The 26315-nt window shown below is 45.9% G+C and overlaps 2 protein-coding genes across 6 annotated transcripts in view; one reads left to right on the forward strand and one right to left on the reverse strand.

Moving 5' to 3' along the window:
• DUSP16 (dual specificity phosphatase 16) overlaps positions 1 to 4519 on the forward strand; it is a 63445-nt gene extending 58926 nt beyond the window's left edge. For all 5 annotated transcript variants that reach the window (XM_038155121.1, XM_038155119.1, XM_038155122.1 and 2 more), the window contains one exon: positions 819 to 4519. In XM_038155121.1, the coding sequence (XP_038011049.1) occupies positions 819 to 1962 (1144 nt within the window). In that variant the 3' untranslated portion in view covers positions 1963 to 4519. The remainder of the gene's footprint in view (positions 1 to 818) is intronic.
• Positions 4520 to 6651: 2132 nt separating this feature from the next.
• Positions 6652 to 26315, reverse strand: part of BORCS5 (BLOC-1 related complex subunit 5) — a 63164-nt gene continuing 43500 nt past the window's right edge. Inside the window, exon 4 of the mRNA XM_038155126.1 lies at positions 6652 to 10707. Coding sequence (XP_038011054.1) covers positions 10477 to 10707 — 231 coding nt within the window. The 3' untranslated portion in view covers positions 6652 to 10476. The remainder of the gene's footprint in view (positions 10708 to 26315) is intronic.

Here is a 26315-nt window from a genome sequence, read left to right on the forward strand (position 1 = left end):
ACATGCAGAATCCTGGTTCAGCAAAACATTTTCCCTACCATTGCACTTGCCGTGCATGAGTGGATTGGCACATCTGTGCCAGCCAGGCTGCTTCCTACAGCTCCCAAAAATACCCAAAATAGGTGAACTCCTCCAGGGATTTGGCAATCTTGTTTCCCTGTACTGCTGAACCCCAGCAGGGATTTTGTTTTAATGCTGCATTTGCACCTTTCTAGTTTTGGTCACCCCATCAGTGGTCAAGTATAGCGTGGGGCAGAAACCGCTGGCACTTGCTGGACAAGGTCAGAATGTACCGGGGCTCTCTGTCCTGCCTGACAGTGACAAACAGGGTGGGCAGTGCAGAAGTGACATGAGAGGTGACAGGAACATGTGATGTCACTGGCATGGTGGGGAAGGTGTCCACTCTCTGTAGCACATGGGAAGAAGTCTCTTGGCTAAAGCTCGAGCGCTGTTCATGCAAAACTCCAGGAGTTCTTTACTCTGGTCAGAAACCAAGGTAGCAAAGATCCCGGTGATGAAGTAAATAAGGAAAATTATTCACTTGAATCACTTGTGGGCATCATGAAGAGTTAAAATGTTTATTTCCCCCCACAGTTTTTAGCCACCTTTAAACTATAGAGTCAACTGAGAGCATGCAGCAAGCGTAATTTTGCTTTAAACTGCCTTTTTTAAACTCCATCCTCAAGTTACTTATGCTTGGCTGAACCTTAGTCCAAGTGAAGAATAGGCTGTAGACGTTCACAACATTCAGCGTAGGGTTATCTTATACCTGAGCAGCAGGCTCTTGAATTAATTCTCCCTTTGTCTCCTCTTACCAGATTTGTGAAAGAAAAGAGGCCAACCATTTCTCCCAACTTCAACTTCCTGGGCCAGCTTTTGGATTTCGAGAAGAAGCTCAAGAACCAGAGCGGTCAGCCTGGCCACATCAGCAAGCTGAAGCTCCTGCACTTGGAGAAGAGCAGCGAGCAGGTGCAGGTGCTGGAAGGGGGGCTCCAGAGCAGCCTCTCCCCCGGGCAGCTCTGCCTCTCCGCCGCCCCGGAGCTGCTGGAGCCCAAGGCCACGGAGGGCGGCGCGGCCCCCCGCGGGCACCCGGCCCCGCTGGAGGACGGCCCGCTGCTGCAGGGCATCAACGGGCTGCACGTCTCCCTGGACAAGGTGGAAGACAGCAACCGGCTGAAGCGCTCCTTCTCCTTGGATATCAAATCCGTGTCCTACTCGGCGAGCAGCAGCTGCGTCACCGCATCGGTGCAGGGCTTCGCCTCCTCCGAGGACACGCTGGAGTACTACAAACACGCGGCTGGGCTGGAGGGCAGCAGCAAGCTGTGCCAGTTCTCCCCCGTGCAGGAGGTGTCGGAGCAGAGCCCGGGGAGCAGCCCCGACAAGGAGGAGGCGGCCCGGCCGCAGGAGGCCCCGGGCCCGTGGCCGCTGGACAGCCCGGCCTCACGGCCGCACCCCCGGCCCCTGCTGTACCCCCTGCACCGCAGCGGCAGCGTGGAGGACGCCTACAGAACGAACTTCGTGTTCGGGCTCTCCAGCAGCCAGCAGCACCTGGCCAAGTCCGCCGCGGGGCTGGGCCTCAAGGGCTGGCACTCGGACATCCTGGCCCCGCAGCCCTCGTCGCTCACCAACAGCTGGTATTTCGCCGCCGAGTCCTCGCATTTCTACTCGGCCTCGGCGGTGTTCGGGGGCGGCGCCGCCTTCCCCGCCTACAGCTGCAGCCAGCTGCCCTCGGGCTGCGAGCAGCCGGGCGCCGTGCGCCGCCGGGCCCGCCAGGCCGACCGCGGCGACTCCCGGCGCAGCTGGCACGAGGAGAGCTCCTTCGAGAAGCAGTTCAAGCGCAGGAGCTGCCAGATGGAGTTCGGGGAGAGCATCCTGTCGGACAACAGGTCCAGAGAGGAACTGGGCAAAGTGGGCAGTCAGTCGAGTTTTTCAGGCAGCATGGAAATCATTGAAGTGTCCTGAGGGGCGGAGGCTCGCGTGACTGCGGCGGAGCCGCTCCCCCAGCGTGTGAGAGGTCCCTGTAAATCTGAAACTTTGGGGAAAAAGGTGGGGGGAAGAAAGAACCGGAGACTTTCCTGGGAGCCAGGAAAAGGGTGGTACTGCAGGGAAGCGACCACGGCCTCTGCCCGAGGAGACCAAGGTTGCTGCTGGGTTTTCTCCTCCCCTCTCCGGGAGAAGGGTACAACATTTCACAGACCTTTCCCTGTCAGAGGAAGCAATTCCGTGCAACGGATTGCCCATCCTTTCAGTGGCTTTCAACAAGGAAGCTCTCTTGGTGTCAAACCCTTTCTCTGCTTCCACTGAATCAGGCTCCTACCTGTCAGAACTAGTTTTGTTCTTCCCTCCCATGCCCCACGTCTTCACCAGTGCACCTTAGCCCTGACACTGAGCCAACCTCTGGAGGGAGACCTTTTTCCTATAAGAAAAGGAGACTGGGAGCGATTCCAAAGGCCATCGGGACCGGTTACAGCAAGGCTGGTCTGAACACACCGTTCAGACAAATGTAAATACTGGTGTAACTATTGTTCTAATGAATAGGCTTTAGGTGATTCGCTAGAGAGCTGCTTCAGAGAAAACAAAACCCCAGTACCTCAAAAATACATAAAATAAACTAGGGCTTTATGGCTGCCACATGCTGGTAGTGAGTTCATAAACAATGTGAACAAGTAATGACTGGCCACGTTTAATTTTATTTTTTTTTAAAGCTGTCCACGCACAAGTGTTTCAGTTGGCTCAGCAGCAATTCTTAAAAGATGAATGAACCATACTTAGGACTGTTTCCCCCAGTCTTTTGATAAAGTATTTGTATTTTTGATACTCAGCTGGCTTCTGGGAGAGGGGTAGCTGCTTTGGCTTCTAAGCTATAAAGGAGTGGTTGATACATAGAGCTACATGCAAGAGAAGTGGCTGGTGTGAGTGGCCACAACACACTTTTCATGCCCATTAACAATTCAATTGCTGAAAAACAATTCAAATATTTGGGGCTTTTTTAAGGTAAAAATGAGCTGGGGTGGGCTTTTGTCATTAACTGAGCAGTTCCGGGGTGGAACTGCAGATGCTCAAGGCTCTACCACATCCTCACCCTCTGTACCCCAGGGCAGACATCGCCATCTCGAGGAGGTGTCACAGCCCTGGTTTCACAGGAGACGAGGCACAGCCCTTCCCATGTTTTTAACAGCGACCCAGCTGCTTCCCCTCCCACCTTGGCTGCTGCTCACCTTGGGCTCCGTGTGCACATTGCCATGAGAGGTTTATGGTCAGCGAGGGATGGTAGCCGAGCCACCGTGTAAAGCTGCATCCTTCCTGCCCCCAGGGCCTTCCCCAGCACTCCTCAGAACACCTTGAGGGGAAACTGTATTCTTTTGTCCCATTTCAGTGCAGGCAGCTGAAAACTCTAGTAACAAATAATTAACCCTGGCCAACAGCTTTAAAAAAAAAAATCGTCAGCAGCAAACTGAAGCCCTAATTCAAGTCAGCAGCTTGGGTTATGTTTGGGGTTTTTTTACTGTAAGTTTAGCTAGTTTGTGACTCAAATCTCAGGTTTTACTATATTGAAAAGTGGAGAAGATTTTTGTCATTGTTTTGTTTTGTGGCTAGGATGTGACTTTAATTTCCTACAATGGACCGTTGAAAATAGCACTGAAAGCTACAGCATTGATTAACTTGATCCTAAAAAGTGCAAAAGGCACAGAGAGAGGAGGCACCAGGAGTCACTGAGCCCCGAGGCTCTTTGTGCTGCGTGTGCAAGAGGCTGGACAAAGGGCCTGGGCAAGGGAGAGGCTGACATCACCCTGGACACCGTGTCAGGTGCTGGCTGTTCACTGAACGTGCTGCCACTTGTCTCTGTTTACATCTCCAGTGGAAGTGATTACATCACAGCTATTTTCAGCTGTGTGTGTATTTGCCTATGTTAACAGCTGAGCAGGGCTCCTCTCAGCCACATTTCAGGAAAAGCGGGTGGCTTTGATTTAAACCAGTTAATGGGAGTTAGCATGTATCAATCCCTAGAGGCAGAAACAGATTCTTCCTCTTGTGCTTCCTCAGACACATGTGTTGTCCCCTTCTTTGTATGTTTGGGGTTGGTTTGGTTGATTGCCTTTTGAAGAACTGAAATCTGGTCTTGTGGCTCCTCGTGATTCCCAGTGTGTTCTGGATGAATCCAAGGTGGAAGCTCAGTACTTAGAGGGGGCAGGTTCCCATAGGAGGAAGCCTTAACCCCGTGTCCTGCACAGGGTGGTGCCCTGGCTCATACCTGAACTAGAGTCCTATCCCTGAACAATACTGGAAATGGTTTGCAGAAGGCTGAAAAGCAAAGTGGAGGATGCGAGAGGGAAAAATGTGTACATATTCAGTATGAATATAACGTATGGCATTTGGTGTGTGGCATAATTGGCACGTTTGGTGTATGGCAATGGTGAAATGGTTCAGAGAGATGTGAGTTTCTCATCTTGTTGTGTCATGAGCATTACATGTATGTTATGATGAAATAAAATCAGAAATGGTACCTGTTTATACAGAAGGCTGAGGAAGGAGTTGTGTTTTACCTGCAGCAGGACCTGCTCCCCCCGCAGCCAGGAGAGCAGGGGCCTTGTCCTTTACGGGACACCCTCTTCCCTGCAGGTGTGGTCATGAATGACAGGGCTGGAGCAGCTTTAGACCACTTCTCACAAGCAGCAGTGATCTGACAGCACCAGTAACCATTTAGGGCTCTTACCCGTCCCTGATTATCCCCCTTCTTCTGCTCCATTGATGAGCAGCAGTGGCACTTGTCTGCATTAACACCTTCCACTGTCTAATCCAGATGTGAGTAACCTGTTCCTCAGGCAGCTGGGGTGGTCTTGGTGAAGAAAGTATTTCAGATTGTTGAAGCTACCCAGAATGAACCCCATGCTTTTTTCTTGCCTCCTTCCCATACTACTTATTTGAAGAATAATTTAATTACTCGTTTGAATACTTGTTTTGACTGATGCTGTCAGTCTTGGAAGAATTCAGAGCAAGTTCTGCTCACTGAGATTGGAGCACACCCCTCACTGCTGCTTCAGAGAATGGCTCACACAAATATATCACAGATTAGAATTAAAGAGGGCTGCCACAGCAGTATCCTTAGAGGAGAAAGCTGCGAGTTTATGTAACACCATCTTCAAACTCAGGTGCAGTAACAAAGCCGTTTCTTTTGAGAATTTCAAAGGACAGTCCCAGAAAGGGAAATGCAAAATCTTCAGCCTCTCTAAAAGAAACCAAACCATCAGAGCACAAGGAACAACCTGTGAGTTTCTGTGCTTGTTTTCTACAAACAAGATCTAGCAGCTCCTAGAGAACAAAACAAGAACCATGCAAATTCAATGGCATCATCAACTGCTTAGCCTATACAACAGGTTGACATGACAATCTTCTTAGATTTAGCTGCTCACCCCACTCTAAAGTCCAGTTCTGATTGTAGTAGCTCTGTTCCCTCAAATTCTGTTTTTTGAAGCATTCACTTCAGCTTTCACCACTCCTCCTGCCTGCTTTGCAGGACTTGCTCTGCTCCTGCTCTCTCCATCCCTGGCCCTGCCACCAGCCAGCTCTGGGAAGAGACAGCCTAAATCCACCTCCAGTAAAAACCCAAGGGGCAACTGAAATCTGCCTCATGCATGTCACCAACACCTAATTTTCATTTCACTGCCTGGCATTACTGGGAAGAGGTCCCCAAGGTCAGTGGGCTCCTGATGTAACCATTCCAATGACATTCCTAGAATGAAGTGAACTGAAAACAGCAAACCTCCTCCCAGCAGGGATCAGGTAGCCCTGCTTTTGAGGGGGCTGGGGAGGATAAGAGAGTAGAAATGTGGTGATCAGGTGAACTACTGTCTTTACTAACTGTATGCATCAGCTAGGTGCTCAATGTGCTGCGATTCACAGCACAAGTTATAAACTGGCTTCTACCAGACAGTGGGGGCATGAAAAGCCCAGAACAAGGGGAACAGCACTAGGGTTCTAATAAGACTTGTTACTATTTAAATCCAAAATCACTGTGATTCAACCAAATTTACCTAACCAGACATCTTAACTAGCCAGCCATACACCTAGCTAGTCTGTCATTAATCTGTGATAGAAGTAGTTATTCTAGCACTTTTAGACAGTGTAACATACACAACACCACAATTACGGCATACGCACAAACCCACAACTGAGAATTCAGGTAGAACAGTGTTCCTCATCCACCAGCTTTGCCTGGCAACAGCACTTGCCCTTTGAATGCTGCCTGCAAAGAACTTCTTGGCCCTCAGGTCCAAATGGTTGCTCTGAGGCAAACTGAAGTGTTTCTGCAGTAAGGCCTTGAGCTAGTTCTGCACTTCCAAGAATATTAGTAAGTCACCATAAATAGAAAAGGAAAGGGAGCTATTTCTTGCCTTCTGCAACACCCACCCCTCTGGGAAGGGGCTGCTTTCCTGGCGTGTAAAATGCTGCCAAACACTTCTGGAGAGTTGTCCTGCTGCAAGGGTTTGCTCACTTTGAGGAGTGGATTTCAGCTGCCATTTCCAGGGACCCTCACCATGCTCCACTGCTGAACAAAGTGTGACACTGCAGGCAGCAATGAGGCTGGGGCATCGGGCTACTAAAAATAAAAAAACAAAAGCAAAAACAAAACAGCAGCAAAATAAAAAGAAACCCTGTAAATCTGCCTCTCTTCATTCAGTATCACCCGTGCAGGTGAGAGTTCATCACCATTCCACTTTCCCAATGCCAAGTCCCAAGCATTGCTGCTCATATCTTCTATTCAAACTGGACATCAGTGCCAACCAGAACTGGGACAGCATCAGGGGAAAAAAACCAACCGGCATTTATTTTCATTCCATTTTCTTTCCATCCCATGGCAGAGGCAGCCCCAGGGCAGCTGAAATCAGCCACCTCCGTGTCACAGAGTGAGTTCAAAGTAAAGCTGAGATACGCCTGCACTGCCCAACACCACGGTGGGATGCGGGAATGAAGAATGAGCAGTAAGGCAACTGGAGAAACAACACGCTTGGAAAAGAGCCACACCAAAAGTTTTAATGCTGGAGCTGTGGAAGACGGAGCATGTAGGAAGCTGAACGGGGTAACCACCCATAAACCATGGAGTGCTCAGCCACAAGGCTGGCAATCAAAATACCCTCTGGCAACTTGGGAACTGGAGGGATGTTCCAGCAGTACCTCGGGAAGCTTCTGGCACACAGTCTGAGAGAGGAGCTGGCTCATGCAACCAATGGGCTGCGAAAATGTGTATTTCTACTCTCTCTGTGTAAAAGCTTGGAGGAGGGGAAAACACACTAAAATATTTAAGAATATTTAAATATATTTAATTTAAAATACATACATTAAAAAAAAAACAACAACAAAAACTCTTTTCTCTCCCCTTCAGCAGATCTTCACAGGAATTGCCCTGCAGGTAGGCTGGCACTTTAGCACCCTGTCAACGCATACAGTGACAAAAACAACGAAACAACAAAGCAAACCTGCTCTGCATGGGCAGCACAGTGACCAGTGTGAGACACAAGGAGCACCAGTGGCAGCACAACGCGGGCGTTGCAAGAGCAGAGTCAGGGGAAGGGCCAGAGCAGCTCAGGGCAGAGGGGAACCACAGCTCCAGTGACTCGTCCTGCTCCCCAGCTTTTCACAAGATCACGTATCAAGAAGCTTAGCCTGTACCCAGACCACACACCAGCAGAAAGCAGAAAAGGGCAGCAGTGTCTGGTTTCAGCACACCAGATTATTCACTGTTCATAGCACTAAATTTGTGATAGAAGTAACAGCTGGTACATTCACAAAAGATACCTGAGGCCTCCTCCAAGAGCGTTTGGCTTGGGAAAGGAAATTCCTGCACTGAAAGGTGATTCCAGTCACATCTCCAAGCTCCTGCTAAACAGCGTGGGAGGGAAGCGTCAGTCTTACCCTGAGCATCACTTACATCTGAGCTGAAGCTGAAAGCAGCATGTGGAGCAAAGCCAACAAGGAGCAGCCAAGCAGCAAACAGCAGCTCAAGAAGACGTGGCAGGACACATCTCCCCCTCAGCAAGAGGGGCAAAGACTTACAGTTCCTGAAGGCAGTGACAATGTTTTAAATAAAACTGTAAACCATCGTTCAAGGGCATTTAGAGGGTGCATGTTTCTTACAGTACTCATATGAGAGACTATCACCTGTGGAATGAAGGTGGTGACATGTGAGCACTGGAAAAAGTTGGCCTTCACATTTCAGCTCTAATTTCTTTCTAGTTCAGTTACTACGCCTTCCACAACCTGCCCTTGCTGTTCAAGAAGCTCTGTCTGTGAGGCCCAGCAGCACAGCCACAAGTTTAAAGACTACTGTTCCTAGGAACAAAGGTTTTCTCCCATTCTCAGCCCAGTGCCTTGGTGTTTTCTGGCAAATGAGGAAGGAGCTGATTTGCAGCGCTCACTCCTGCAGCCTTCAGCTGGGAATACTGTTCCTTTGCCCTCATTAGCACTGCAGGGAGCAATGCTTTGATCTGATACTCAATGGCCTGAGGCCAAACGTCTACAAGCCTCAGAGAAGTGTCTTACAGGAGAGAGCATCTGCCTTGACATCCAGTATCAGGATCTTCCCACTGGCACAGGCTTCCAGCACACCAGGGTGTGGGACACTCCTGATCCCGTCTGGCAGACAGCTGAATGTCGCACATTTTAAACATCCAGACAGCATCATCTGGACAAAGAAGACAAAAATGGCTGCAGCCACTATTTAAAGCAGCTCAATATTCTTGTGTCTGATGGTGGGAGGCAGAGACACATTCCATGATGGACAATGAGGACCCACAAGGGCATGGCCATGACAAGCAGCTTTTCCTGGGTTAAGTCTCATGTAAGCTTTTCACAATCCAAGTGTAAAACATGGCAGGAAGCTTGAACAAGGATGGAATTCTGATGTTTTATCCTGGGCAACACACAGCATATGCCTATGTACATACAACTGTGTAAAACCTCTGGGATTGGAGCAGCAGGCAAGGAGACCTGCTGCCTTTGCTAAAAACCCTCCTGCTGAGTTCCCTGCCCTCCCTGAAGCAGTCAGTCCCACTTCCTAGGGCATCATTCCAGGGGGCCTCATTTCTACAGGACTCTGCCTCTAGATAGTGTTCAGCAGGCCCTGGGATCCAACCACCAGATGCACATCTAAGCTGCCTGCAGTCTGTATGACAAAAATTGACACTACATGACCCTTGGGAATGCAACAAGAGAACAGCCTGCTGCTTCTTGCCACCAGGCAATAATTATTACAATCAAAAACCTGCTGCACTCTTACTTCCAAATGCTCAGAGACAGCCTTTTGCTTAATAAATGCTCTTAAGTACTAAGACATATTGAAGCAAATTACCTTTGGCAAGTGACCCTACCTTGTGCTGTACTGGCAGCTGGGCTGTCCCTGACTGTCCTCACTGCTGGAGCTGCACTCCTGACACACAACAACCCTTGGGGTTTATGGGCTCTTCAGCCTGGCAGGAGGCAAGAACATCCCACTGCCTTTGGAGCAGGTGGCTGAGAAGGACCCCGTGGCTTCAGTCGTTCAGCAGCGTGCCACCACCAGCTCCCGGCACAAGGGCAGCTAAACCAACACAAAGAGCCAAAGGACTTCTCACGTCTCTCCTCTCCCCCCTTATGCACTTGAAGAAGCAGCTGCACTCCACTGGTAAAAAAGACAGCACCAAGGTAACTTGAGTGTCCAAATAAAAAAAGACACCTTGTGTCCAGTTTTGAGATGCAAAGTGAGCAGGTTGGTACCGGTGCCTGTCAGAGGGACATGAAATGCCACCAGCTGGGGAACGGGGACATTGCTGGGGAAGAGGGAGAGGAACACTAAGGTTTGCTTTACATTAACAGACATACATATCTAGAACAGTTACTCCTTTACAGCCTCATAAATTAGTGAGCCCATAGAAACAGGAGCCTCATGGACATGCCAAAATCCTGCTGTGCAAACCATGTTAATTATGACAATGGCCAGATTTTAGTAAGCCAGTTCCTGGCTCCCACACTTTCCCCTATAAAACACACATATTTCCAAGGCCAGGGCATCTCAGAAATACCTCCCAGCCATCCAATTGTCTAAACCCCAATGGCACAAAAAACATGTTAGAGGGTTCATCACACCCCATATCCCTTTGAAATTTTTTTAGTAAAAAAATTAAATCAGATAAAAGGAAATTCCTTCTCTGTAAACCCCGACTCATCACAGCAATGAAACAAATGTGTCTGCACAGGCGGTGTAGCGGCAGAGGAGCCAGGAGGGCAAGAGGAGGGAGCTGAGAGAACGGTAAATCATCTCCTCCAGGGAGCTCCTGGATTCCTGGCTCTGCGGCTCCGGCAGCTGACGCCGCTCTCCCTCCGCTGCCCTGGCAGAGTCCGGCAGCAGCGCTGCCCGCTCCCAACCCGCCAGTGCAGCCTGCTGGAAGCGCTTCTGTGCCGAACGTGGAGCGTGGAAGGTGAGGAGGGGGAGCTGCCGGAGCGCTACGACCTCGGCTCCCGGTCGGGTTTCATGGAGAAGGGCTCCAGGCGCTCCCCCTCTGGCAGGAGGCTGTTCAGCCGCTCCATCAGCGGCACCGTCTGGTCGATGCCCATCTGGATGCGCCGCAGGATGGCAGACATCTCGTTGACCTTCTGGATCTGCTCCGCATACTTGGCGTACTTCTTCTGGCGCTCCTGCATGAGGCTGTAAAGAGTTTCCACAGAGAGGTCCATCTGCGTGAAAACAACAAGCACAGCAAGGCTCATTAGGCCAACTGTCGCTGCAGACCTTTCAGCACACTGTCCTTCCCAAAAGCAAGCACCTCGGATGCTCCGCTAACAGGAGGTAACAGACAGGTACAGAGGAGCTCCTCGGAAGGTACATAACCAGTCTGTCATGGAATGGGATGGTTCATAGTTGTATACCAGGGAAGACATATGATGACCTCAGTTCTCCACCCAAATACCTAAATATCTGATCAGAAAATTCTTCATTTGCAGGGCTGAAAGCCAACAGGCACTGCCAGGGTTTTCCCAATAAACCAACAAACACATCCTCCAAGTCATCCAACCCCAGGGGACCCGTGGCCTCTGCCTACAGCTGAACTATATTTTCACTGGAGATCGTTCATCTGCAAGCATGAAGCTCTATCACAGTTGCCAGAGCTAATTTTTCTCAGTTTAGCCAGGTTACTCTGCAACTAAGCCACAGCTGTTATTACCATCGTCATCTGGAAAACTCCTGCCTTGAGAGAACCACAATGGATTGCTAGTGTCCCTAATTTCCCTGAAACCCAAAAATAAGAGTGTTATAAGTGACCCCAGGAGAGACATTAAGTAAATTAGCCATGCAATTAAACACAGTCAGTACCCGAACATGGCTCGAGCATGATGACAATGACAGGAACTGCAGTGCTGTTCCTGCCATTGAGTGATGAAGGCAGCCTTTATAATTCACAGCCCATTTTTCTGTTCAGCCAGACCTGCAATCTCCAGGCAGGATTCAGCTAGTAGCCGCCAGTACCTTACACACAAGCCCAGTCAGATGGTTTAAGCTGTAAACCACCCTAAGATACATATCCTTTACATATCCTAAGATATGTACCACATGTTCCAAGAGCTTGGGTTGTTCCAAGGTTGTTCCAAGCCCTCAAGTGCACACTCGAAGCTCAGTTACTTTGGCTCACTGCAGCTGTACTTAACAACCCCGGTGACTCCAGTGCACTGGCTCTTCCAACTGGGATGTCTTTGTGGAAAGCAGTCCCCTGGCTTGGGACTCAGTACAAGCCTAGAGTGGCTAGGAGTGAAGGGCAAGAGAGGACACACACTGAGCAGTTTTAGCCCACTGTCACCCCTTCCCACTGTTTTCCCAATCCTTTCCCATCTCATTGCTCCCAGAGGAAGGAGGTCACTGCTCACGATGAAGCAGCCTCAGGGAATCGATGCTGAGAACTCCTGGTCTACCAAGAAGCACAGGTTCAAACAACATCCCTCTCCTGAACGGTGTGACAGTCAACCCATCTGGTGGAGGACAGTGACCTGTCACCCAGGACAACACACATTTATCAGTGCAGTGCTAAGAAAACACAAGGTGCTGACCTGCCCTGACTTACACAGCACTGAACAGGCAGGTGCTATCCTGACCCCGTGTCCAGTGCTGTGGGTCTGTGGGGGAGAACCTGCAACAAGGGAGGACTAGGTGGAAGTGGAACATCCCTGGAAGGCCCCACAGAGGAGGGAGGGCAGCAGAAAGAATTCTGCCATCCCACTGGTGGCAGCAGGGTTTGACTCTGGGGATAAACTGCCGTAGCTGTATGTGCTCACAAACGTCCCTTTCAAGCCCTGGGGAAGAGGCCAAGTCAAAAACAGTCAGGCAAGAAAATATTTTATTGAGAAACCTAAGTTACAAACAGCATTGGAAACAAACACACAAGTTTCTGCTGAACTGTCATGGGGATTAGGGGCCATTTTCCCCCCATCACCTCCAAAAGAGCTGCATACGGTACCAATTGACCTTTTATTTTGCCTGCACGCTTTCTACTGCTCTCAGGCTGAATTCTTCCTCTTTGCCTCTGTGCTTTCCTGTGAATTCCCTCCTCCATGCCTTCATGCATGGGACAAAATAAAAACCAGCAGAGCAGGAAACTCCAAATAGAGTGGAAACAATTTAAGCCTACACAGGGGTTTCTATTAAAACCCCAGCTTAATAATTTAGTAGCTTGGCGCTAGCTCTGTAAAGAGCAGTGTGTAAAAAGCAGACCACCACCAACCAGCAAGTTCAATCCAGTGCCTAAAAACATCCTACCTAATGAGAGACAGGGCCTGGAGGGGCAGCCAGTGGGGAACCTGCCAAAAGCCAGCATGCCTCATTAAATGGACCAGCATGGGGACCCCGGCAGAAACCTCCTCTGGTTCTGAAGTTCTCCTCCACTGGCAGGTTCTCCACATGGCCCCACAGCACTGTAGAAGGAGCAAAGCTGGCACCTACCAAGCTTTCAAGCAAAAAACACCCAAGGCCCCCCTTTCCCTCCATTCCAATAATTTCCATCTGCTGACTTTTAGGCTCCTTGTGTAAGTATGAGTAACATCCACTTACTGACAGGGGACAAGGGGAGAAGCTGATACTGACCTGCAGTAGCAAGAAGAAATGCAGAGTGGCCTCCAAGCACTTTGCTACCTTTGGACACATTCACAAGAGCCATAAAAAAAAAGCTGCCTCACGAGAAAAGGTGGAAGTGAGTGTTTCCTTACACCTACCATCCAAGTTTGCCTGCTGAGGGAGGCCACAGCAGCTGCACAGCCTGAGACACAACAGGGAGAACTGAAATGGAGCAATTGTGAGGAAAGGTCAATTTTTACTCAGTCTGAACCTAATCTTTTTAACTATTAAAAAAAAAAAAAAAAAAAAAAAAAGAGGAAACTACATGTTAATTCCTGGAGATAAATGCCAATGTTTCTCTCAGCTTTCCTTGAAGCAGGCCTAAGTACACACTTACATCCTTCCTATCTCCTCACCCTCCACACGAGCTCCTCCAGTGCCAGACCCTGTGCTTTTATCTCTCCTGGCACGCAGTCCCATTCCTCTGGCACTCAGATGGGGCTTTCAGGTTCTGAGGGTCAGCCCTATTTACCCACCACAGAGACTAACACCAGCTTGCAGGAATCCATAATGAGCAGGGAACACGCATAAGAATGCTCCTCATTCCTGTCTATTTCATTTCATATCATACAGTAGCAATAAAAAGCACCTGGAAAAGGGGAGCTGAAGTAAAGTCTGCTCCCTTGCCTACAGCCAAGGCAGTTCAAGGCACCCTCGAGGGTCAATGAGTGAAGCTGCTTTCTCTGAACAGTTCCCATCAACTCCCACGTCCCTGCCACAAAGCCCTGCCACATTCTCATCTGGAAAACATCCAACTCTCAGCCTTCTTGCCCATCCCAGACTGTGAAGCTCTCCAGGAAGCTCAGCAAGACACCCCAGAGCCAGAAGTTCTTCACTGGCCTAAAACCATCTGAGAGTGTTTATGTGAGCCATTGTTTCTGCTCTGGTTGCTCCAAGCTTCCTACGATGCCAGGCCACCAGAGCTGCAGACAACTGAACCCTATTGCCCTGAACCCATCAGATGTGACAGATGTGAAGCAGCAGCACTGTCACCAGCTCCTGACAACCAATCTGTCCTTCAAACATCACCACTCAGTAAGCGACGAACATCCCCAGCTTAGTGGTGTACAGAAGTTTCTGGAGAGTTAAGAGACTGGACTTGAAGCCTGTTAAGAAGCAACAGAACAAAGCAGAGGGCAGGGCCCAGCATGTGATGTCAGAGTCCTAATTTTCATCAAAGCAAGAGGTTCTGCCCCATCTGGAGTTGAGAAAAAAACATGTGTTCTCAATGAAGGGGTGAGAGCTCCTAATGCAAATGTTATTTCTTTCCAAAAATCCTTCCTCCTGTCACAGCAGTAAACCTGAGGCTGGACAGGTTTACAGGCTGGACAGGCTGCCCAGAGCAGAAGACAGGATCTTTTCTCCTCTTCCTACATCAAAAAGGATGGAGGTGTTTCTTCTGTTTTTCTTTCAGAAGCACAGGTCCATAAAAATAGACAAGCCTAAAACTCACCCTCTAGCATGACACACTTTTTTTGTACAGCCAGTTACGTTCAGAATTTGTGTCTGTTTCTGTTTCAAAGCTCATGCCTCCTCCGTGGATTATCATCAGCAGGACACTAATTTATGCCTCAGCTTCACATTTAAACATGAAATGACATCTACTGGGCTTTTCCTTCGTCAAATGAAAACAGATTAACAATTACTTCCAACAACATTGCAAGATGGATATTTTCTCACTTAAAAGGGCCCCAGCACAGCCCCTCCTACTACACCATTCACATTGTCAGCCCTGAGTCTCCTCTGCATTACACAGGCCCATTTGTAACACCACACTGATGAAACACAAAAACAACTGAGGATACTGTCAGACATCTTGCACACCATAAATTCTTGCATTCATTTAAAAATTCTTCTTGGCCCACACTGCCAAGCAGAATAAAGACATTAATTTAGCCCACAAAAAGACTGAGGTCAGCACTGGCCAATGCCCAATTCTTTTCAGGAGACCACACTGAAAACAAACCAGTGCCCATGTATATACATACATATATATATATACACACACATATATACACTTCTTACCTGGCATGGTTTTATAGTGGCCCTATCATGGGCACATGAGTGTCCTAAGCTCTCCGAAACAGAGGTCAGATCTTGTTAGTTCAATGACACAGACTGAAAACTGCAGCTAGACACATTTTCCCTAGTTGCAGAACAGGCAAATGCAATCAGAAGTTCATTAAACTTGGAATCAAATTTCTAGAGAGGCACTGCTGACATTCATAACAAAACAAATACATCTCATAAGAGGATGTTCGGACATTCCCAGCTTCTCCAGTTGCTCCTAAAATGCCAAAAAGGCAAGAAGATACTTTTGTTTCCCCCCCCCACATTTAGTAACAGCTTTCAAGAGCTCATCCAGACATGCCTGTGTCCTTGTGTCCCAACAATTTCCTCTCAGCTCCCATCTACTATGGCTGCCCCTCCAAAATACACGGCTCTTAAGGTGCAATCCTTATTCCAGAAAGTTCTTTTTCTAGAAGAGCACTCTGAGCACAAGCAGCCTTTCCTTCCCATTGTCAGGTGCTTGACTGGGGTTAAATGAACATCTTCCTGCAGCTGCACACAAACCACATCAGAAAGCAGCAGGCGGGAACATGACTGCATGGAATATTAGTCACCGTGTGCTGGTGTGAAAATACTTTTCAATCAACACTTAAAACTGAAGACAGCTCCTCTTTCTCTACTGCCTGAAAACAAATGTGCTCAATGAATGGATTTTTTTTTCTTTCTCTTTGATAATGTCACGAAAAGTCAGCACAATAGATCACAATGACTTCCTGGTGCTGGGAACATCCCCTGTTCCTCCCACCCAGCACACACTGGGAAGTGATAACCTGACTGGGCAGCTTCTGTGCCAGGGTACAGAAGAGAGATGCCAGCCACAGATCCCACCCCCTTCTCTTCAGCTTTCATGGAGCTGTACCCTTCCTCTGCCCCACTGCCAGATAAACAACTACAGTTTGTGTTTAGGATTTCCTTATCGCATCCAAGATCGAATCCACTGCCAAAATATTCCTTTTGCTCTCTCTGTGATCTCTAGTTTCTGTAAACAGTTGACAAGGGTTATTCTGTCTAAGCATTGCACAGATCACAGTCAAGTTAGAGAATGAAGACTAACCATTTTAACTGGCTCTGGAACTGAATTACAGCAATATTAATAGGTACATCAAGGCCCTTACTCCTAAAGATCTAAATGAAATCCATGTTTGGTCCCTTAGTTCTACAGTAGATACATGAAAACATGTATCAACATAAGCTGCTGCACCTGTAAATCTAATTATTCTGGGAGGCCTTGGGACAGACAAAAGCATTCAGAATTCCAAATAATAAGAAGGTTTGTTCTTGAAATAAGCTTTTCCACCTTTATGTCAGTCTTTCCCTGCCTCTTGAGTTATCCATCAGGAGGTGTTTGTCACTCCCACACAGCGTGGCCTCCTCAGCCCACACCTCCCTCCCAGCCCCAACTGGAGCCCTCCTTGCCTGAGAGCCACGAGCATCCCTCTGCCAACCGGCAGGCCCCCAAGATTAAGTTATGGTTGCTATCACTGACTGGTGCTAAAAAAAGAGTACCAAAGCTATGACTGAAACAATACCTTCCTCTTGCTTAGACCTAATGCACCCACAGACTTCCAGGTGTTTAAAAAAGGCAGGGTCCCACTTCAGAGATGAAAGAAGATGTGCAGCAAAACTTGACAGCCAGCTCTCCAGTTTGGACACATCTCCTGTCACAGTCCCATTCTACTGCTCTGTCTTTACTTATATTTCCCTCAACCCACATCTTTGTCTTTCCAAACAGCTAAACTATTTTCACAAAAACAAGTGAAACTCAGGGCACTGCAAAGCAGCAGTCACACCACCCTCCTTCAAAGGAGCTGACTTAGCACAAGCTTAGTTTTGCACCCAAGTCCTCCAAACAAATGGAGTCCTTCCAGCCTCTCTCTTCAGGGGTTTGGAATTCTGGCCCATGAGCTGACCTGACTACCAGTCTGACAGTCACAAACCAGCAGGGTCACATGGTGAAAAAGCACCATCTCTCCCCCTGCACGTGATCCTGGGTTCAAAGCCACTGTTTGCTGTGGCTGTCTCAGACTTAAATGCACAAGATTCCTGAAAAAGCAGAAAGGAAAAAAACCAAAAAGATCTGATTTTACCAGTATGCTTTCTAAACTGCCACCAAGAAAAGGTAATTTCTAGCTCATTGTCTTTGATTAATAAGAACACCTTTTTACAGCTGTCACTTGCTGCTTTTGTAGAGCAATCTAAGAAGTCACCTCTAAAATTTATCATGGCTAAAAATGTTAAGTTACATCCTGAGCATTAGAAATGCTTCCATACCTATTCTAAACAACCAAGTTTAAGAAAAATAAATACAAATACCCCACCCAAACAAAATTATTGCACCTGTGTGTGCAATACTCTCACCAAACCTCTCTTTTGTGGAATACAATTCCACAGTAATTAATAACACATTCCTGATCTGTCTTCAATCAGCTGTTCCTGGAAAAGAAAAAATATGTATCTGTTACAGATCTATTGCCTACAGGATAACTTGCACAACTCTTATTTCAGGCTACCTAACAATTCTGCTAGAAAACACAACCTTCAATCTCCTCGTTTCCTGATTTTACACTGCTGACACATTACCTGCCCACAACACTCCTATAGCCAGCCAGAGCTTGGACTACAGCAGTGATAAATGTTATTTACCCTTAGGGGATTATTTTATAATAAATTTCAGTTTTGTACTTTCAGCATGTCAGAATGACTAGCTTTAAGCAAGTTGGTTTTCCCATCACAAGTAAGCTTTGATTTGAGAAGAGATGACCACTGTCATTAATGAGATGTTTCTCAGAAAACACCATCATTCTCTTTGCAGAGTGAAAATAGTCAGCATCATTACATTTGCAAGCCATCTGCTATTTATTCTCATCTTCACAGATGGGACCTGATAGCTGTAGGTCTTCTTTTCCACATGTCCTACAGAAGTCTTTCAGAAGGGAATGATATTGCTGTTTTTAGTTAGGGATAGACACACTAAAAGAAAATTATTTTTAAGTAGAAAATGCTCTTAAATCTGTTCTCACAGAATGCAAAGGAGCTGAGTTTTAACTATTTCCTACTGTGCTGAAAGGATTATCTAAGACTCCCTCTTTTTTCTCTGGGTAACTGCAGACAAAGCTGGGCTCACAGACCCTGACACACTCACACTGCCAGTCCAAGACATCTGGGTGCAGACCTCCCTCCGTATGCTCTGCATGCCTTGGATACATGCAAGAAGGCTGCAGTGTTAGATGAGCATGGACATGAGCCCAGCAGTCAGGATTTGGGGATTTCTGGACACCTGAGAGCCCTGATGACGCTTTTGCTCTTTTCCTGCCAGCCACATTTCTCATATGAAAGCCCAAATCAACTCCCCTTCACCAGGGAAACTCAAAGGCATGTCAGTTCTAACAAAGTTGTCACTGATAACCTGAAAAGCTCATGAAATATTTATTTGTAGCTCTTCCTTCCATGTTTGAAAAGCACATGAAATGAGCCAAGTACACCCCATTAATGTTAAGGGGAGGATCTACTCCTTCATTCCCAGAAGAGACTTTCAAGGCTGACTCCACCATACTTCCACAGTGCTGAAGCTTAGACATCCCAGCAATTTTCTGGAGGTCCCAACATCTGGACAGAAAATCTCTGGCTCCAGGAAAGCTTCAAGGAAATCGTGAGCACTGTATATTGTTCACAGACCAAGCTCTTCTGAGGCTATATTGTTACAAAATATTCTAACAAGACTGTTGTTCAAAATACAGTAACAAGAGTACAAACCATCAGAGATCAGTGATACACACAAAAGTTCAGTGTGGCAGTAGTGCCAGCTCTGGTCCACTCTGAGCATTCATTTTTATTCTTTTCAGCTGCAGTGGCCTCAAGATTCACAGAAAGCTGAGTATTTCTTTCCTCTTTTTTATGTCTACTAATGAATCTCTAGAATAAACTGATCAAATGCAAGAAGGCATTTGAAAATTTGTACTACAATCTGGTAGTAGAACTTGTCATTGAAAAGTAAGTAGTTCAGTTTCTGTGTAGTCTTATGTCAGGCATAAGGAAGAATTAAATTCTATAGACTGGATAAAGCAAAAGGAAAAGCTATGACCCAAGAATCCTTTCTGACGTTAAAAACTCCTATAAATTCTTGACCATATACTGCTGTTATGTTGATTTCTTTTACAACTGCTACCTGAGCCTCTTTTTCAGCTGGAACTCATCTGATTGGGGATTTTGTCTTTCAGACAATTTGCAGCAAGTCCAGCAGCCACTCTTCAAATGCATCACTTGCTGTTCCAGTTGAAAAAAAAAAAAGTTTAAAAGTTTTATTTTTGTCAAGTTCACTACAGTTCTGGCACAGTTCATACATGTGATTACAGGGGATTCTACTATTTTATAGTTCAGCATTTTATCCAGACTTCTAGAGGTAGATGACACATCCAGTCAGGAGCGATGCCCACAGGAATTAATTAATAGTAAATCCTATGTTTCATACCTCAGAGCAGTTGCAATAATGGCTAATATAAATGTTCTCATGCAGAGGAATTCATGCCCCAGTGGCACAGAAACATTTAGGAAACCCTACCCTTCATAAAAAGCGAGACGGGCAGATTGCTTGCACTAAGGTTTTGTAATGCTTTCAACATGAAGTCATCTCTGCAGATCACATCTGATTACTGCACAATGCTCATTATGGGATTGCCAACACGAGGTCCACCCTGCTCCCTCAAGTACCAGCTACCATCTTAAAGTCATCAGTGCAATTCCAAATATTGGCAAGTAAGGCTGGCTAACTTGTCTAAAACGAAGACTAAACTGCTGAAAACATTCTAGCCAACATTCCTGGCACCTCCACACCCCAGCCCAATTCTCACTTAAGGGCAGAGCTGACACCTTGAAAATTTCAATTCAACACTGCAACAGGAGGTAACAGTTAAGAATGAAACTTGTGAATTGACTTTTCCTTTATCAACACAATCCTGCAAGGAGGGAGAAGGCCATTTTTAGTCTACATTAATGCCAAACTGATTTAGAAAGGGAAATCATTTCATTTTCTGTTGTCATTTGACTAAGCCAAACGAGCAAAGCTTTTCCACTTTCCTCCCCGAGGTTCTCCACTCCCCACACATCCTTACAGCCCTTTTCTTGTGTTTGAGCTCTTGAGAGCTGCACACAGAGATCCCTCAGCTTTGTGCAAGACAATCAGCATCCTCTCCTTTCTCCTGAAGTACAAGCTGTGATGCACCCCAGGTTGATACTTGCTTTCTTCCTACCTCAAATCCCTATCGTGTCCAAGTCCACCATCAAGTCTGCTAGCTCTGTAATGAGATCTAGCACTTTGCATTCATTCCTATTTGAAGTTCTACAAACTTGGGGCAGGGGGTTGTTGAAGGTTTTTTCCACCTGGGAAGACAAGGCTAGAATAAGAAATCCAGTTTCCTAGTTTAAGCAAGCTGTGAGAAGGAAATGAATTATGTTCCTTCTGGTACCTGATGATCATAAACTCCTTGCACTAATCCTGACGAAAGTCTTTCTAAAAGGCTTTGCATGCTATACTTGGGATCTTCAGTGACAGTTTCTTAAGCACCTAAGGTCTATAATAATACAAACCTTTCTGACTGCTAGATGCTTGTTCATGCTTAATTTTCTTCCTTGGAAATGCAGCTGTGGAAAGGATTCCAGTCTAGATCTTTTCTCAAAAGGCCATAAAGCACAAGACAAGGGAACATGCTGGAACTGATTACACACATATATTCTAGGAGCAAGGGACTGGTCTTTTTTATGACCCCAGACAAAGCAGTGCATGTCAGCAAAACAGATTTCAGACTGTCACCAGTGCAAACAATCTTTGCTCTTCCTTCATAACTGCTAGATCCCTTCATAAAGTTCAGGTACGACAGAGCACTGGCCATCTGCCTCAGGCATACACTGCTAGACATTAATTCTCTATATTAAAGTAACAATTGTGAAGCCTTTTCAAGAGCATTTTCACATTTTGGTGCTGGCTGGTTAAGACACCACCCCACCACTTAGGTATTCAAGCTACTTGCACAGCACACTGGAGAAAAATGAGCACGATCAACTAAAGGACATGAAGATTAACATGTTTCCAGCTTAATAATCCTGTGCATTTATTTCTGCATGATGGTGCCTGTTGAGATTCCAGTCTTTATAAACAACACTTCATTGCTGATGAGAGGAGACATAAAGAGCTGGATAGATTGCCACAGTCCTCATCCATCAACTTCCAAGATGCCAAAGACTAAATTTAAGGTATTTCTTTCTTACAGAATACAATGTTCCCTAGTTTGTTTTTTTTTTTTTCTAAAGGGCAGTGTGGCATTAAATCCCTTGAAAATACAAGTGGCATTTCAACTGAGGTTCTTCCCTTTTTCAGAAATATTATAGCACAGGGAATTTCAGACCCCTTTCCCTGGATTTGGGGCATTGGTAATTTAAGTCTGTGAACCAAAAGGCTCAATTTTGCTTGCAAGTTCACACAGCCTCATCTAGAACATCTTTATATGTTGTGTCAAAATTAAATACATCTCCATTTTCACTTTGGCCAGGCTTAGTTTTGATTCCCTGGCCCTCCCCTTTAATGAGCTGAAAGGTAGCTTCACGAGCTGGCCCATATGGGCCTGAAAGCTGAAGGTGCATTTTGGACTTAGTAAGGCCATTCATCTTTTCCTGGCCTAATTCAGTTTAGTCAGAAGGTGGACCACTCTCAGGGCACGTCTGCTGAGAACAGATTTCACAAGCAGTCTTGGGAACTCAGATCTGAAACCACCTAGAGGGAAACCATAACTAAGAGGAAATGGCAATAAACACCTCACTCAGATGAGTCCTGAAACAAAACAAACTAAAGACCAGGCAAAAAACATCTCCCTGAAACTTGCTCTTCATTTGTGTCTATTCCCTGAAGGGACACTGCTCAGCTGTGACTGGAGCATGGGATGAATCCCAGGCACTCCAGAATTTTCTGTCCATGGAGGGATGGAGTTAGGAGAAGTGCCTGTGGTGTCTCACACAGGAGAAGCTCTGTGTGCTTACAGCAGATGTGCACCTTGAGTCTCACTGCAGCTGTGGCTGACACAGTCCCCAGCCAGACAATGTCCTGCCAAAGTTTCTGGCCCAGATCTCATTCATTCCTGGTGATGGAACAGCTCCCTGCACTTAGGACAGCTTTTCCCTTTACCACCACCTTAAGGGACCTTGCCCTTAAATTTCCAGCAGGGATCATCAGACTGCTACAAGCTGTCCCTACCACAGCCAGCCCTCCCATAAAAGAATTTACAGGTATGAAACAAGCCATACACTGCAATTTGCTGCATGGCAAGCCAATTATTGATATTAATGTCTGCCTGTACAAGATTCATTTAACTATCACAAATATAAAAGCAACATTTATTATATTTAAAAATGTGGGGGGGTTCCCCCAACTCCCACCCATAGATGCGTGCCAGCTTAGACTGAGACATTTGAAATTTCACTTTGTATTGTAAAAACTCCTGTTTTCAAAATTATTGGCAGTCTGGGATTCCTGTGGTAATAATAAAAGCTACAAACAACACTGCATTAACATTTGTTTTCAATGCAAAGGATCAGAGCCCTCCCAGTAAACCATTTCCAAATACATCTTAAGCACGGTGTATGTAGGAACTACATTTGCCTTTAAGGGAACATCAAAGATTTCAAAAGCCCAACTCCATTGACAATGCTGGAAGTCTAGTAAGAAATGCTGAAGACCCTTTCACTCAAAGCTTCTTTGAAAAGAGCTTAGAGGGCTTTCAGTTTCCTCTCTGCTTTCATAGAAAGAAGACAGGCCTCAATTTTCACGTGTGACAAGTAATTTTTGTAAGCTTACCTTCAGATATTTTGTAAGATGTGATTTTTGAGAAGCTTAGTACATTGTGTGCACGATAATCATTTTTAAGGCACTGAAACCAGACTATTTTGAAGGCACACAAAATCGTGGGCCCTTCCTGAAAATTTATCTCTGTTCCCCAGCTTTTACCTATTCTACTTGTTTCCCATTCCCTGGTATTCACCATCCCCTATCACACGACTCTTGAAATTGTCTCCCTGGCACCCAAAACAGATATCCTCCACTGCTAAGAACTTAATGTAAAATAGTCCTCTCCCCACTTATTTGCTGCTTTCCCCCATTCAAACCTTTAGAGCTGGTCAACATTTGCCTTCAAACTAACCTTGTCAAACAAAAACCCTGCTCTGCAGATCACAAAACTGGAGCAGACACTCCCAGTGAAGAGAGCACACGTGGCTCTATCAAACCCACAGCAGCTGGAGTTCCTCAAGACTTCCAGTGAGTTACAGTGCAAATCTATAGTATTTTCCCTGAAAAGATGCAAGCACATCCTCCTTTTTTTTTTTCTTGACAGTGAAGACAAAACCTCTTGTCATAAGTCAATCACTCCCTCCCAAAACCAAAATTCATTCAGGTATGAACAACTGCTGGTATGAAAAAAGGCACCTGAGTCAATCACCTTCCATCATGTCTTCAATTCTTTCCCCTTCAAGGAATCTCTTGGATAAATGTATTTCTGCTCAAGAGAGAACAGTCACAGCCACCTGGAAGCTGCACAGGGTTCTACATTTAGGAGCAGATATGGATCTAGCCAACACTGCAAAGAAATTCTGGCTACACTGGGAAATGGGATGGGGAGCAAAGCTAGACTGCACTGCTCCCTGAAGGCAGCAAGGCACAGATGGGTCTGCTCAGACCTGCAGTCACTACTTTCATGCAAGTAGGGTTTTTTATTTAGCTCATTCTCTTTCCTATTCAGAGCCATTGTAATTCAGACTGTGTGCTGATTTGCAAACCACCACAGTTAATTCTGAGTTATTGAGGGCCAATTAATTTACAGCAGTACTTCTGAGTTTTGACAGAATCCAGGAAACTTCTTTCCTGGTGACACAGACAATGAACAAAAGATATTTGCTCTTGGACATTTTGTCAAGGAAAGACTAAAAAAATCCTGGCTGCAGGCAGTGTGAGTGTAGCATATTACAGAGCAGGACTATTAGTAGTACAGTTAGAGTCTGAGAAGTGAACATACTTCAGACAAAAGGCAGGAAAGCAGAGACTGAAGCTGACCAACATTTTGTAGAAAGTTAAAAACATCAGTCACTTGACAAATCTATTATCAGAAAAAAAAAAAAAAACACTTCAGTATTTACAGGGTTAAAGAAAGGGAAAGGGAAATACTGGCTACCAAAATGAGGATAAAAGAATTTACTGTCCCAGCTTGTGCACCCATTCTGCTTTTCACAATACACTTGATTTTCTCTTTCATTTTTACACTTTTGTAAGGGTCGAAGTTTTTTGTACATGGCAAAACAAAACCATTGCTGACAAATGGGTGAAGCCAAAGGCGATTTCCTTTGTCTGCACTTGTAAGGAGAGACATCCCCTGCTCTGGTTCAGCTGCACCCTGGGTTGTCAACAACTGTCAGCAGTGGTTCAATTTAGTGCATCAAGGAGAGCCCAAACAATTTGGAAAGAATTATTTAAGCCAAGTGGGTCCCACCCAGATCCTCCAGAACACACATGCGGAACAGCCAAAGCAAGAAAAATATTTAAAAAATATTAGGAAAATGAACAATAAAAATCCACCGGATCTGGCAGAGGGGCTGAAAGCATCTGAAGTTGCTTAGAAGTTGTGACAAAAAAAAAAAATCAAAAAGAAACCACACCTGATTTGTCAGTTTTCTGACTTACAGAATTCCCCATTTCTCCATCACTTTGTCAGAGGAGGCTGTTATAAAGCTAGTAAGAATGTCAGTATCATAATTTAATTTATTTTAGATGAAAGATAATGATAAGCCTTATGAACCGGAAGAAAACCAGTGTAGCTAATCTGAAAGGGACTCTGCCACTTGCCCTACAGAAGGCAAACCCAATTAATGAATATTGCTCTGGTGGTGTCGACCATGACTTTAAATCATGTCACTATTCCCTCTCACACTTTAACAGCCAAAAGAATTACAATCTGCTCGGATTAATGCAGTACACTGTCATTAGCCTGGCAATTAAATCCCATTTCTGAGATTGTGTGATCTGAGTCACTAACATCTGCAAATATCTTTACATCTTGTGTAATAGCTGGCCTCAGATCTTGATACACCAAAGTAAAAAGGCTTTTTTAATGCTTCCCACATTACTTTGGACTCACAACTTCATGATGACAGCAGCTTCTCAAAACAGCACATGAATCAAATTTATTACCCAGTTTGTCATGTAGGATTTTCTTAACTCTAAGCCAATAGAGCAACAACAAATCAAGGTCAGTGTTTATACTTGGTGAATAAAAATTAACCACATGCTCAAAAACATTTTTTGACACTGAACAGGTATTTGCTCTCAAGGACTTTTGAGATATGCAGAACTCACAAGCTCTTCTACACATCTGGGAGTATCTGAGAAAACACCTCAAGCAACATTTCCCTGTCATGCCAGACTCTTGATTTTTAAAAAATAAAATCTGGCAGCCATTCTACTGCTCCCAACATCAGCAGTCACACATGAGAAAGACAATCTCATTGCAGGATGCTCATCCCAGGAATTATTTCAATCCCAAACAGTATCATTCAATATTTAAACAGATCAGTGTTCCAAATGATGGTTTAGTGGTAAAAGCAGCAGCACAGGAGAACTTTTTGCCATAGAGATTGGAAATGAGATGGCATGTTATGGGTTACGGTTAGTTGAGTGTGGGGTTTCATGCCCTGGATTGGGGTGACCCCAAAAGACGGAAAAGTCTCTCCTCCAACCCGTGCCTTCAAAGAAAGACTCAGTAGTCTTCTGTTGTCCGGTCTCAAGGTTGTTTATTGTTGGTTATCTAAAACATTCTCTTCCCTGAACTGCTGTGGCCCATTCAGTCAGACAAAGGCACACTGCCCTCCCAGGGGGCTGGTGCCATCTTTTATATCATATATTATGTACTACATGTTTATACCTTTTTCCCCAATGCCTACTATCTATATTGAATGGTGACTTTCTACTCTAAACCAATCTGTGAGTGCCAACGTCACCAAAGACATGGAGGCTAGGAAGGAGAAAGAAAGAGGACAGGGCACACCCAAATCCCTCCATCTTAGATCCCCCACGTACAAAACT

Source organism: Motacilla alba, chromosome 1A, assembly GCF_015832195.1.
Source record: "Motacilla alba alba isolate MOTALB_02 chromosome 1A, Motacilla_alba_V1.0_pri, whole genome shotgun sequence".
NCBI classification, from domain to species: domain Eukaryota; kingdom Metazoa; phylum Chordata; class Aves; order Passeriformes; family Motacillidae; genus Motacilla; species Motacilla alba.